This window comes from Oryx dammah, unplaced genomic scaffold (genome assembly GCF_014754425.2).
Source record: "Oryx dammah isolate SB20612 unplaced genomic scaffold, SCBI_Odam_1.1 HiC_scaffold_13, whole genome shotgun sequence".
In the NCBI taxonomy this organism is placed as follows: Eukaryota; Metazoa; Chordata; class Mammalia; order Artiodactyla; family Bovidae; genus Oryx; species Oryx dammah.
The window spans coordinates 18653058-18664151 of NW_024070197.1; the positions used below are offsets into that span (position 1 = coordinate 18653058).

The window sequence follows — 11094 nt, forward strand, 5'->3', positions numbered from 1 at the left end:
TCGACCCTCCTCTGAAACCCTTCAATAAAATGGCTTGATTTAAAAAAACAAACAAACAAAACCCCACAGCAGTTGACACTCAGTCCTCTTCTCCCTCAGATCCAAGAGTCTGGGTCCCAGGCACCTTCTCTCTCTGGACCAGAGACCAAGCCCTCAGCCCTTTCTCTCTAAGATCAACGAGTCCAGGCCTTCTCCTCTGCTTTCCAGGAGCCCTAGTCACATAGACCTTTAATTCCTAGATCAAGGATGCATGAACCAAAGCCCCCAGACCCTTTCTTTAAGGATGAGCTGAGTCAGGAACCCATCACCTCAAGATAAGGGTCAACGCCCATTCTTGCTCTGAGGATCAGGACAGTTCTCTTTTCCCACCCCTAGCCTCTCCTTTGCTGCCTCCCCTTCAGGGTTCACTTCCTTCTCTTCCCCAAATACAGTGTAGAATTGTCTTCCCCAAGCAGACTGGGGCAAGCCTGTCATGTGTGTGCATCTGCATATGTTTGTTTGTCCAGATGTATCTTAAAAGAGCTTAGAGTGCTCACTTCAGTTCAGTCACTCGGTCATGTCTGACTCTTTACGACCCCACGACTGCAGCACGAGTGTTCAGTGGATAGTGAAGGGCTGCGGGGGTGGCTCATGTTTTTTTTTCTACAGCCACTTCGTAGTCTAGGGTAAGAGGAAGGGCCTTGGGGCAGGTTCAATGGACCCCTTCCTTGATAGACAGTAATAATGCCAGGGGATTTCTAAGATATTCATTTGCAACTTTTTTTTAATTGAACATAAATATTCTCATTCCCAGATTCCAACACCACTCCTTCCCAGCTTCCCACCACAACAGCTCTCACCCTGTCCTTACTCCTTGGGTCCGGTTCTTCCAGGGCCTTTAAGGAAGGTAGAAAGAATCAAGATGGTGGCCATCTTGGATTCCCAGGGAATGAATAGCCAGTTTGGCAGCAATTCCATGGGTGAAGCAAAGTACCCCTTGGGGATAGCAAGGACAGATCCTGTATCTTGATCTGCTTTATGTCGCCTTTCTTCTTAATGTGGGTGGCCATCTTGAAATCTCTTCTTTCAATGTTTGGAAGCAATTTCCTTCTCTGTCCCTAACTCCCATAACCCCTGTCCCCACCCCTCTGCAAAAGGCCCATCTGCCCTCTTGAATCTCTTTTATACAGAGGAAGAGGCAAGCCCTCTTGTGGCTTTCTCGTAATGACCCAGGCAACTGCAATGATCTTTCCCTCCCCTCAAGGTTCAATTTTGGAAGGGTAGGGTTGCCAGTTTGTTCTGGTTACTCAGAAATCAGGACAATCCATTATGCAAGTTGAAGATCCCAGGACCCTTCAGCTGGAGAGATGTCACACATGAGTCTGGAGACGTGGGTGGCTGGGCGTGGGGAAGGCAGCATATGGGAAGGGGGGAGTGCTGGGGGCCAGATCTGGGGGTCCAAAGGATGTGGGTTTGATGTAGCTGGTAAAAGCTCGAGGATGGGGTGTGGTGAGATAGCCTGCTCGGGCTCTATATAGTCTGCAGGGGGGGACCATGCCCAGATGTGGATTGAAGTCATAGAAGGTAGGGGTTCCTGGAGGTCCAAGAGGGGAGGAGGGTGGTAGGAAGAGACCTCCTCCAGGGGCTTCTCCAAGGCTCAGGCTCACACTGACTCCTCGGACCTTGTAGTAACCATTGGTTGGGTCCTGAGGGGACAAAATGGGACTTGGTAAGGTATGTGAGGGTATACAGGGGTGATGGTAAGTGAATAGAGAGAGACATTGAGAAAGAACCATACCTAGGGAGAGACAAAAAGATGGAGGAGCAGGCAGAGAATCCAGAGACATATAGACTGGTAGAAGGGCAAAGTGAGACACAAAAACAGTAACAAGAGATGAAAAGACAGAAAGAGATGGACAGAGAAAGGCAGAGACAGAGGTCTGCCAAGGGATGGTGGTATGGAAGGAGATGCAGAGGGAACAAGAGAGAGACATGGAGATCAAGACATCCATTCATGCGTTTGCCCAACAGCCCGGAGGCTTTGATTCTATGTCAGGCCCTGTGCTGCTGCTGGAGACATCTCTCTCTAGAATAGACCTAGTCCCATCTTCATGGAGATCGCAGGTCAAAGGAGAAATGATGAGTCACCAGACAGAACCAGGAAGGGTCAGGGATGTGATGGAGGAAATTCGGGCAGAGTGACTGGAACAGTGACGGGAGAACCTTCAGGCTGTGGTGGGGAAGCCTAGATCACAGCAGCCGTGGCTGTGACAGGTGAAACAGAATGACTGGGGCTAAGAGGAGAGAAGCAAAAGCTTTCCAGCACAAAAAGTGTCTGAGGGCTTTCCTGGTGGTCCAGTGGTTAAGAATCCACCAAGTCAGTACAAGGGACCCTGGTTTGATCCCTGGTCCAGGAAGATCCCACGTGTCATGAAGCATCCAAGCCTGTGCTTCACAACTACTGGACCCATGGGTTGCAATGTGCCCTAGAGCCTGAACTTTGCTATATAAGAAGCCACCAAGATGGGAAGCCCACACACCGCAACTAGAGAGTAGCCTCTGCTCTCTGCAACTAGAGAAAAGCCTGCAGGAAGCAACAAAAGGCCCACCACAGCCAATAAATAAATAAATCTTAAAAGCAAAAGAAGAAGAAATGTTTGAACTGACACCAGAGGAATAATGGAGAGAATTAGGTAGGTATGTGAAGAAAGGCTAGAGGCAAGTGGCGCTAGAGGTAAAGAACCTGCCTGCTAATGCAGGAGACATAAGAGATGTGGGTTCTATCCGCGGGTCAGGAAGATCCCCTGGAGGAGGGCATGGCAACCCATTTCAGTATTTTTGCCTGGAGAATCCCAGGGACAGAGCAGCCTGGCAGGCTGCAGTCCATAGGGTCGCAAGGAGTCAGACAGGACTGAAACGACTTAGCATACAGGCACATGTGAAGATAGGAGTGTTTCAGGCCAAGAGACTAGCATCTGCTAGGTAGAGAGAGAGAGAAGGGCTCTGGACTGGGAACTGGGGTCACTGGAGCCCCCCAAAAATGGGGCCCCAAAGGAAGGACAAGTTTGGGGAAATATGAAGCTAGTGTGGAACCTGGTAGGCAGAAGGGGCCTGGGTGAAGCAACCAGGGAGAGGCATCTAGAAGGCCTGATGTGGGATGTGGGCCTCTGATGGGGAAAGCACAGGCAGGGTATAACCTTGACCTGGGGCTCAAGATGCAAGCCAAGGCTGGGGCAGATATGTGGGCATAGTCAGCAGACAAACCAACTGAGACTGTGGAGGTGGGTGAGACAGCCCAGGAGGCAGCAAGAACTGGGTAGAGGGGGACTTCCCTGCTGGTCCAGGGGCTAAGACTCCCTGTTCCCGATGCAGAAGGCCAAGGCAGGGTTTCAATGCAGTTAGATCCCTGATCAGGGAACTAGATCTCACATGTCGCAACTAAAAAAAATCCTGCACATGGCAGCAAAGATCGAAGATCCTGCATGCCACAACTAAGACCCAACACAACCAAATAAATAGATACTATTTAAAAAATAAGAAGTGGGTAGAGGGACCTAGAGGCCAGAAGGAAAAAGGAGGGAACAGAAGTGGAGAGGGAGCTGCAGACACAGTGAAGGGAGCACCTCTTTTCCCAGCACTCACCTTGGTCTCCAGAGCCCCCTCCTCATCTAGAACCAGGTCACTGTGGTCTGTGTGCACGATGGGGCCCTAGGGTATAGTGCTTAGTGAGAGGGAGTGTAGATTACACTGCAGGGGATGCCAGACCCCAGAGACCCTCTGTTGAACATCTGAGGCCAGGGAGGAAGGGCGAAGGGCACCTGGGAGCTGGGGTCTGAACATAGGACAACAAGGAGCCCCAGGGACAGGGCTAGGGAATAACTGGGATGGGGCATAGTTGGATTTGGGGGACATTTGGATCTAGGGGTCACTGTTGGGACTAGGGCTCTGTTTGAGTTTTGGGGGCCCAATTGAGATGGGGATCACAACTGGGACTGGGTTATTATTCGGGTTTTGAGGTACCATCCGGTCTGGGGACTCTCACATCCTACCTGGTCTTTGCTGCTGCCTGTCTCCTCCTCAGGGCCCCTGGAACTGGAGCCATCGCTGCTCCCTGGGATTCGCACCAGGTTCTTTTGCTTGGAGAAAGAGGCTGAGGCCAGGGACATTGGAGGTGGGGGCAAAGGTAAGTGATGGGGCTGGGTCACGGTTTGTGGAGACCAGTGAGCAGGAGGAGAGAGGACTGGGGCAAATCAGGCTGGAAGGCTGGGAATCAAAGAGACCACTGACCGAGGAGGGAAAGGGGTGTGACCCTGAGGAGATGGAGTTAGACCTTGAGCTGGGAACCAGGCTTTGAATGGGAGCCAAGCCCAAAGTGGGTCTGGAGAGGCAGGACTGGTACAAGCCCCAAGGCCAGAGCAGCCAGTGTACAGGGCCTGTGTGGGGGTCTGGGGTGGGGCTCAGACACTGACCCCTGCCGTGGCGCCAGCAGCAGAGGGCCACCCCAGTGATGATCATAAGGAGAGTCGTGGCCATGGCGGCCAGTCCGGCCACGATCCGCACAGTGGGCAGCAAGTCTGTGGGAAGAAGGGGAGGGGGTTCCTGAGGAGGCTGAGCAGATGACTGAGCAGCAACTGGGGGACAGGGCCTGAGTAAGGGAACCTCTGCTCAAAGGTCATCAAGTTTGGGGATTCCCAAGTTTAGTAGTCCCCTAGGTTGGGGTCTCTGGGTTTAACAGCACATGAACTTGGGGTTTCATAAGTTTAGATTCCCTGACTTTAAGAAGCCATCAAGTTTGAAGCCATTTTACTTTGCAATTCTCTATATTTGGAGGTTGTCTTCTTTAGAGTCCCTAAGTGTGAGAGGTCTTTTAGTTTAGGATTCTGTATTTAAATTATTGTTGGTGGGGGGGGGTGGAATCTCAGGATTCAAGGGACTCCTAGTTTTGAGGCTCCCAAGGTTTGAAGGCTCTGCCTTTGAGGGTCTTCCATTTGGAAACTGTGGCATTTTGAGGGTTTGAAAACCTCAGATTTGGGGTCTTCAGGCCCAGAATCTCACCTCTACGGCCCAGGCTGACCTGGGTGCCTCCCTCACCCAATCGGTTCCGGGCAGTGCAGTTGAAGCCCCGGTGAAAGTCAGACTCCTGGGTCCCCGAAATGTGTAGCACAGAGATCAGGCCTGGACCCTGTCCCGCGAGGCCCTCCGGGGCTGGGAAGGTCTCCACCAGGAACCGACCCCGTGACCCCGCCGTCAGGAAGCCCTCATCCCAAGACCAGACCTGGGGGCACAAAAGAGGAAGGTCACTGAGGAGACTCGGGAGGGCGAGAAGGTGTGGGCAGGGTCTGGGAAAAGTCAGAGGTGACCACAGCAGTTTGGGGAGTCTGTCTAGGAAGTCCGTGTGGCCGGATGGGTCATGAGAACGGGGACTTTCCTTACCACGGCTTCTGGGGCGGGGGAAGCGAAGACTAGACACTGGAGGCGGGCGGGGCCCCTCAGGAAGGCGGGCGCAGAGTGCAGAGCGGTCACTAGTGGTGGAGCTGGCGTGGAGATTGTGGGCCAGTCAGAGGAGAGGCCCCGCCCGCCCCAAAGCCCATTCTCAAGCTGGCGGGGTCAGGCCTCCGCTCTCCACTAACCTCAACCTACCATCCCACTCCTCTCAACAAACGTGAGCCCTACTGAGGCTAGCCTTTTGTAGGTCCAGCTGCAATCCCCAGGCACCCCCAACCCCTTCTCATGGCCACTCTCACTCCCATTAGACCTCATCCCCTCTGCCCACTTCTTATCCCAGAATCCGCTGGGTCCACTAGGGAGCCCCTCTTTCTCACCGTTCACAGTCAGCCTAGCTTCCGCAGCGCCACCGCCCCGGCCCGAGAGCCCCGGCTCGGCCCTGCACACGTAGTCGCCTGCATCCTCGGGCCCCACCGCGGGAAGACGCAGCGTGGGCCCGGAGGCCAGCACCTGAGAAAGGGAAGGGGCGTCAAGGGCACGACCTTGAGAGGAAGTCCCTCCCCTACTGCCAGCCGTGGCCACAAGCCCCAGATCTGGCCTCACCTGTGCGTCCCTGCGGCGGGTCCAGGTTACCCGTGGGAGCGGATTCCCGCGCCAGACACAGCTGAAGGAGGCGTCTTCTCCTACGTCCACCGACAAGGGTTTCGGCTTTGCCTGTAGAATCGGCCCAACTGGAGGAGACCGAAGAGGGGCCACATGACCAGGGAGGGATGCAACTTCTGACTCCGGAGCAGACGCTCAGAAACGACACCCACAAGGGCCCATTGGGTTGAAGCCCCCAGTTAACTCGGCGCGCACGTCCGGCCCACAAGCCTCAGCCCCACTCTCGCCCCGCCCCTGCTCCACTTTGGCACTGATCCAGCACAGCCAAATCCCGCCTAAAATCCTACATCGGGCCCACCATCCCCAGCAGCCCTTCGTAGCCACGCCTCATGGTAGCCCCTGTCCCATTCTGCTCGCCCCACTTTGGCCACACCCACGGCCCCGCCCCGGCTCACACTGCACGTCCAGCGCTGTGCTGCGGTTGGCGCTACCCACTGCATTGCTGACCTCGCAGGACACCGGCGCAGTCAGGAATGAAGCGTCAGCCACTATCTCCAGCATTGGCCCGCGGGCCCCGAGCACCGGGGAGCCCCCCTTTGCCCATCTGTGAAGATGGTGGGGTATTATTGTTGTCCTTGCTCCTCAGGTACACCTACTAAGGTTCTAGCCCCTGTCCTCCCCAAGCTGGTCCTCCAGGCTGGGGAGAAATGACCTGGGTCCTCACCTATAGCCGGTGACAGGAGGCTGGGCTGTGGCCTGGCATAGGAAAGTGACCTTCTCTCCCTCCTGCACTGTCTGTGGTTCTGCAGACAGAGTAACCACTGGGGGGTCTGTAGAGGTAAGTCAATGGTCAGTAGTGGGCGAGGACATGGAACACCTCCACTGATGACCTAGGAGTCCAATTCTCAGCTCCTCCACCCCAGGAGTCTGATCCTCAGTCCCCTTCTCCCTCTTAGCTAGCAGTCTAGGCTCCAGTTCCCAATTCCCCCAGGGAACCAAGGTACACAGCCCCCGCCTTTCTCATGCCCTGAAATCCAGACCCCAGGTTCTTCTTTCTCCAAGGACCTCAGGCTCAAAGCCCAGTGTCTGATTGCACTCACACTGCAGGCTTAGTGTGACAGCTGTGTCCTTCCCTGCCGGCAGGGCCTGGCTCCGGGCCCGGCAAACCAAGGTGGCTCCATCATCATGACTGGAAGGGGTCAAAGACAAGATGCTCTCCACTGACCCGATGGGTCCTTCCTTCAAAGGGGTCTGTAGGTTGTGAATAATAATGATGATTTCATCTACCTTTAGGTAGTACTTACTGTCAGTCACTCTTCCAGGGATTTATAAATATTCCTTTATTTAATCTTCCAGTAATCCTAGATGGGCATACTACTATTAACTCCACTGTACAGATAAGTAAACTGAGGGGCAGAGAGGTTAAGATCAATCAACTAACAAGTGACTGAGCCAGGATTTAACCCAGGTAGTCTAGCCAATATGGGGGCTTCCCAGGTGGCACTAGGGGTAAAGAACCTGCCTGCCAATGCAAGAGACATAAGAGATGTGGATTCGACTTCTGGGTCAGAAAGATCTGCTGGAGGAGGGCATAGCAACCCACTCCAGTATTCTTGCCTGGAGAATCTCATGGACAGAGGAGCCGGGCAGCCCACGGGGTCACAAAGAGTCGGAAACGACTGAAGTGACTTAGCTTGCACACACAGTCTAGACTTAGAGTCCCTATGCTTAAGTACATGGCAAGGATCCCAAGCCTTGAATCTCTGCCTTCTCATGCCCTTCTCCTCTGCATGAGCCTGTGGTCTGAGTGGACCCCCGAATTTCCCTGAATGAGCAAGGAAGGGCTGGCACAGAGACTTGGACCTAACCTGGCGGAAGATGGCCCCGTCCAGCCGGACCCCATCTCGAAACCACAGCAGCTCAGGGGTAGGGTGGGCATCACCATGGCTCCGACAGGTCAGATTCGCAGGAACCCCAGCAACCAGAGACACAGAGGGTCCGCCCAGCACCTGGGGGGGTTCTGGAGGCACTGTAGGGTGGATCTGGGGTCGGAGCTGGATCCGGGTCCTAGAGACCCTGATCTTCCCAGCTCTAACTGCCCTCTCCTTTGTTCTCCCCAGACTCTGATATTCCCGGCTCCCCAGGGTGGTGAATCCCCCTCCCCCGGGCTCCACAGGGATAAGTGGGCTGAGTCCTCACCCAGCACATGCAGTTGGGCTGGTCGAGAGCGGAGGCCGGCTTGTGTCGCTTGACATTCATATGATGCTTGATCCTCTAGCTCCACGGGTCTAATGTGGAGGTCGTGCTGGCCACTCGCTGCATTCCCTGATATCCAGTACCGGGACCAGCCTGGGGTCAGGGACAGAGGCACTCACACTGTGGTTCTGAGTTCCTGGTCCCAGGCCTCCATCCCCAGGCATCTCACACTGGAAAGACACTACCAAAAGTGGGGGCTGGGCCAGAGAGACTCTAATCCTTTCCCAGTCCAGTGTGGCTACAAACTTAAGGGGATGATAAATTCAGGGGGAGAAAAAGCAAGAAAACAATTGCCATAAAAATCAGAGTAGATACTACCTGTAGGTAGTAGGGAGGGAGGGAGCTACGAGAGAAGGGAATAATAAGGGCTTCTGGGGAGCTGGCAACAGGGCTGGGTAGTCGTTACACAGATATCTATTTTAGAATTATTTGACAAATCTTCCATTTATGTTTTATGTGCTATTTGGCACTGATGCACTATTTTACAATCAAAATAACAATTTCCAAACCCTATGGATCAGCTCCAAAGAAGATCCTGAAAATTCATGATACCCAAATGTTTCCCTGAGCCCATTAATTTCCTAAACTTGAAAATGTCAAACTAGAAATTTCAGTTGTAGCTGAAGCCCAGCATCCTCACCCTGGAGCCAGCCCCTCCCTGAAGAGATAGTAAAGCCTCACCTGGAAGGTCCCTTTCGCCCCCTAGAGCCAGCCCGTCCTTAGTCCACTGAACCAGTCCCCGGTAGGCGCCCAGGGCACAGGGCAGCCGGGCCTCGGCTCCCAACAGAACTACCTGGTCCTCTGGCTGTTGCAGAAAGTGGGGTGCCAGGCCTAAGAGAGTGGGGCGAGGGAGCAGAGCCAAGCTTAGCATATTCAGGAGCTCCCGATGAAGTCCAGTCCCCAATCCGCTCTGCCCTCAGACCCAGAAGCCCAGGCTCCCAGAGTTCTCTTCCGTCAGACCCAGGAGTCTGGACCCTCAGCCCCATCTATCCCAGCAAAGCGACAGCTGGCAAACGACCCTCTCCTGTATGTATCTGCGCCGGCCCCTCGTGGTACCTGCACGCCCCCTGAGGCAGAAGGCGAGGACGAGGAGTACTGGCACGAGCATCCTAAGTGTGTCCCCCAAGATCCAGCCGACTTGCTGTTGCACTGGCTCCCCTGCCAGTTCCTTTCTCGGAGCACACTTCCCAGCACTCTGGCCTGGAGTCCCCTCCGCTCCTGACTCTTCGCCCCAGGCTAGAAGCTCCCCTCTCTCTGACCTGGAGGTCCCCCCCGTCTGCTCCGCCGCTCTGAAACGCCTGCCAGTTCGGCGCGCCAGGTCTCGGAGAGACCCTGGAGGGCTGGTTCCCACTCGCCCCGCCCCGGCCCGCCCCCTGGGATACCCGCCCTCTTCCCATTGAGAAACTCCCGCGGCCCGACGCGGATGAATGGGGGCACTCAGGGCGGCGTCCCTGCCAGCGGGTGGACACTCCAGCCCCCTTAAGGTCTGGGAGCGGGAACACCTGGGTCGAAGCCGGGGGTACCGTCTGGGTTGGACACCTGCACCCTGCCGGGGTTGGGGGATGGCTGGGGGTGAGGAGGAGGGAGGGGAGGGAGTGGAAGAAACTTGCTCAACCCAGGTCCTGGAGGGACCGCGCTGAGTGGAAACGCAGCTATAAATGGGAACCCTTGGGGACTCGATAGTTTCCGCGCCCTGGGGAGGCGGGGCCCGGGGCTCCTCTGGGCCTGTGGGTCAAGAAGAGGGCACCATGTTTGCCTGGGGGGCTGCTGGGACCCCCGAGAAAAGAGGCTTCAGTTCTCCCCACCTCAAAACGCCTTCAATGCCTGCCTTTTTACCGCTGCAAATCACAGCTCGTCCTAAGATCCAGGAATCCAGCAACCCCCCCCCCCCGCCCCTCCTTTCCCAGGACCCTACAGTTCTGGACCACCCCCTCGCCCCACTCAGCAGTGGTTGCCGGGCGACGGCTGGGAGGCGGCGGTGCCCGGGCTGAGTCAGGCAGGGAGGCTGGGAACCGCGCAGCTTGGACTGACGGCTGCATGTCGCCCAGCTGGGGCGTTCCCACGCTGCAGGCCGGCGGTGCGCTGCGCAGCTGGCGGGGCAGGTGGGTGGAAACCGAAGCCGACAGAGGGGGAACTGGGGGCCTGGGGCCCTGGGTATGACATTCTTAAACCTGTAGGGATTGGGGATCTACACTCCGTTGTTCTGAGCTCAGATTCTTGTGTCCCTAAATAGCAGGGATATGGACACCGCCCCTCCCACCCCAAGATGCTAAGACCAGGACGTTCAGACCTCTGATGACCGAGAAGTTAATGGCCTGAACCCCGAGTTTCTGAGACGTTGGGGACTCAACTAGGGCCCCTGCCTGAAGCAGAGTGCAGTTGGGAAAGGATGACCTGAGGTCAGAAAATCTGCTCTTAAGTCTTAGAGTCAGTGGATTTAACCACCAATCTCTCTCCCACCCCCTCACAGGCCCAGAAGGATTTGAAAATCAGCCGACAGTGAACATCTGCCCTAAGTCCTGTGTGTGTGTGTGTGTGTGTGTGTGTGTGTATGGGGCTAAGGGGGAAGGACTGCAGGCCTAAACCCCCAGGTCCTTGGGAAGGAGGGACCTGGACTCTGGAGTCTGAGTGGCTTCTGTTTCGGGGATTCAGCCCTTGGATTTTGAAATAGGCTGGGCTTATGGCCAGGACTCCTGAGTCTTGGGGGTGGAAGGCAGGTAGAAAGGCTGTTTTTCCAGGCACCTGACATCACTTCCCCTTCCTGGCTCTCTGGGGGTCACAGGCATGGAAAGATGGAGAGTTTGAGGTCCC

General features: G+C 55.5%; 1 protein-coding gene across 1 annotated transcript; it reads right to left on the reverse strand.

Moving 5' to 3' along the window:
* Window positions 1-678: 678 nt before the first annotated feature.
* Window positions 679-10322, reverse strand: KIRREL2 (kirre like nephrin family adhesion molecule 2). The gene is made up of 19 exons (XM_040254111.1): window positions 10199-10322; window positions 9950-10008; window positions 9786-9849; window positions 9340-9441; window positions 8965-9114; window positions 8227-8376; window positions 7896-8056; window positions 7128-7278; window positions 6752-6857; window positions 6483-6631; window positions 6028-6155; window positions 5802-5934; window positions 5413-5513; window positions 5035-5254; window positions 4443-4553; window positions 4029-4129; window positions 3622-3687; window positions 1647-1685; window positions 679-1377 (listed from the first exon to the last, which is right to left on the reverse strand). The coding sequence occupies exons 1-19, from the start codon at window positions 10320-10322 to the stop codon at window positions 1294-1296; spliced, it is 2199 nt and encodes a 732-aa protein (XP_040110045.1). The 3' UTR covers window positions 679-1293.
* Between the last annotated feature and the right edge of the window lie 772 nt (window positions 10323-11094).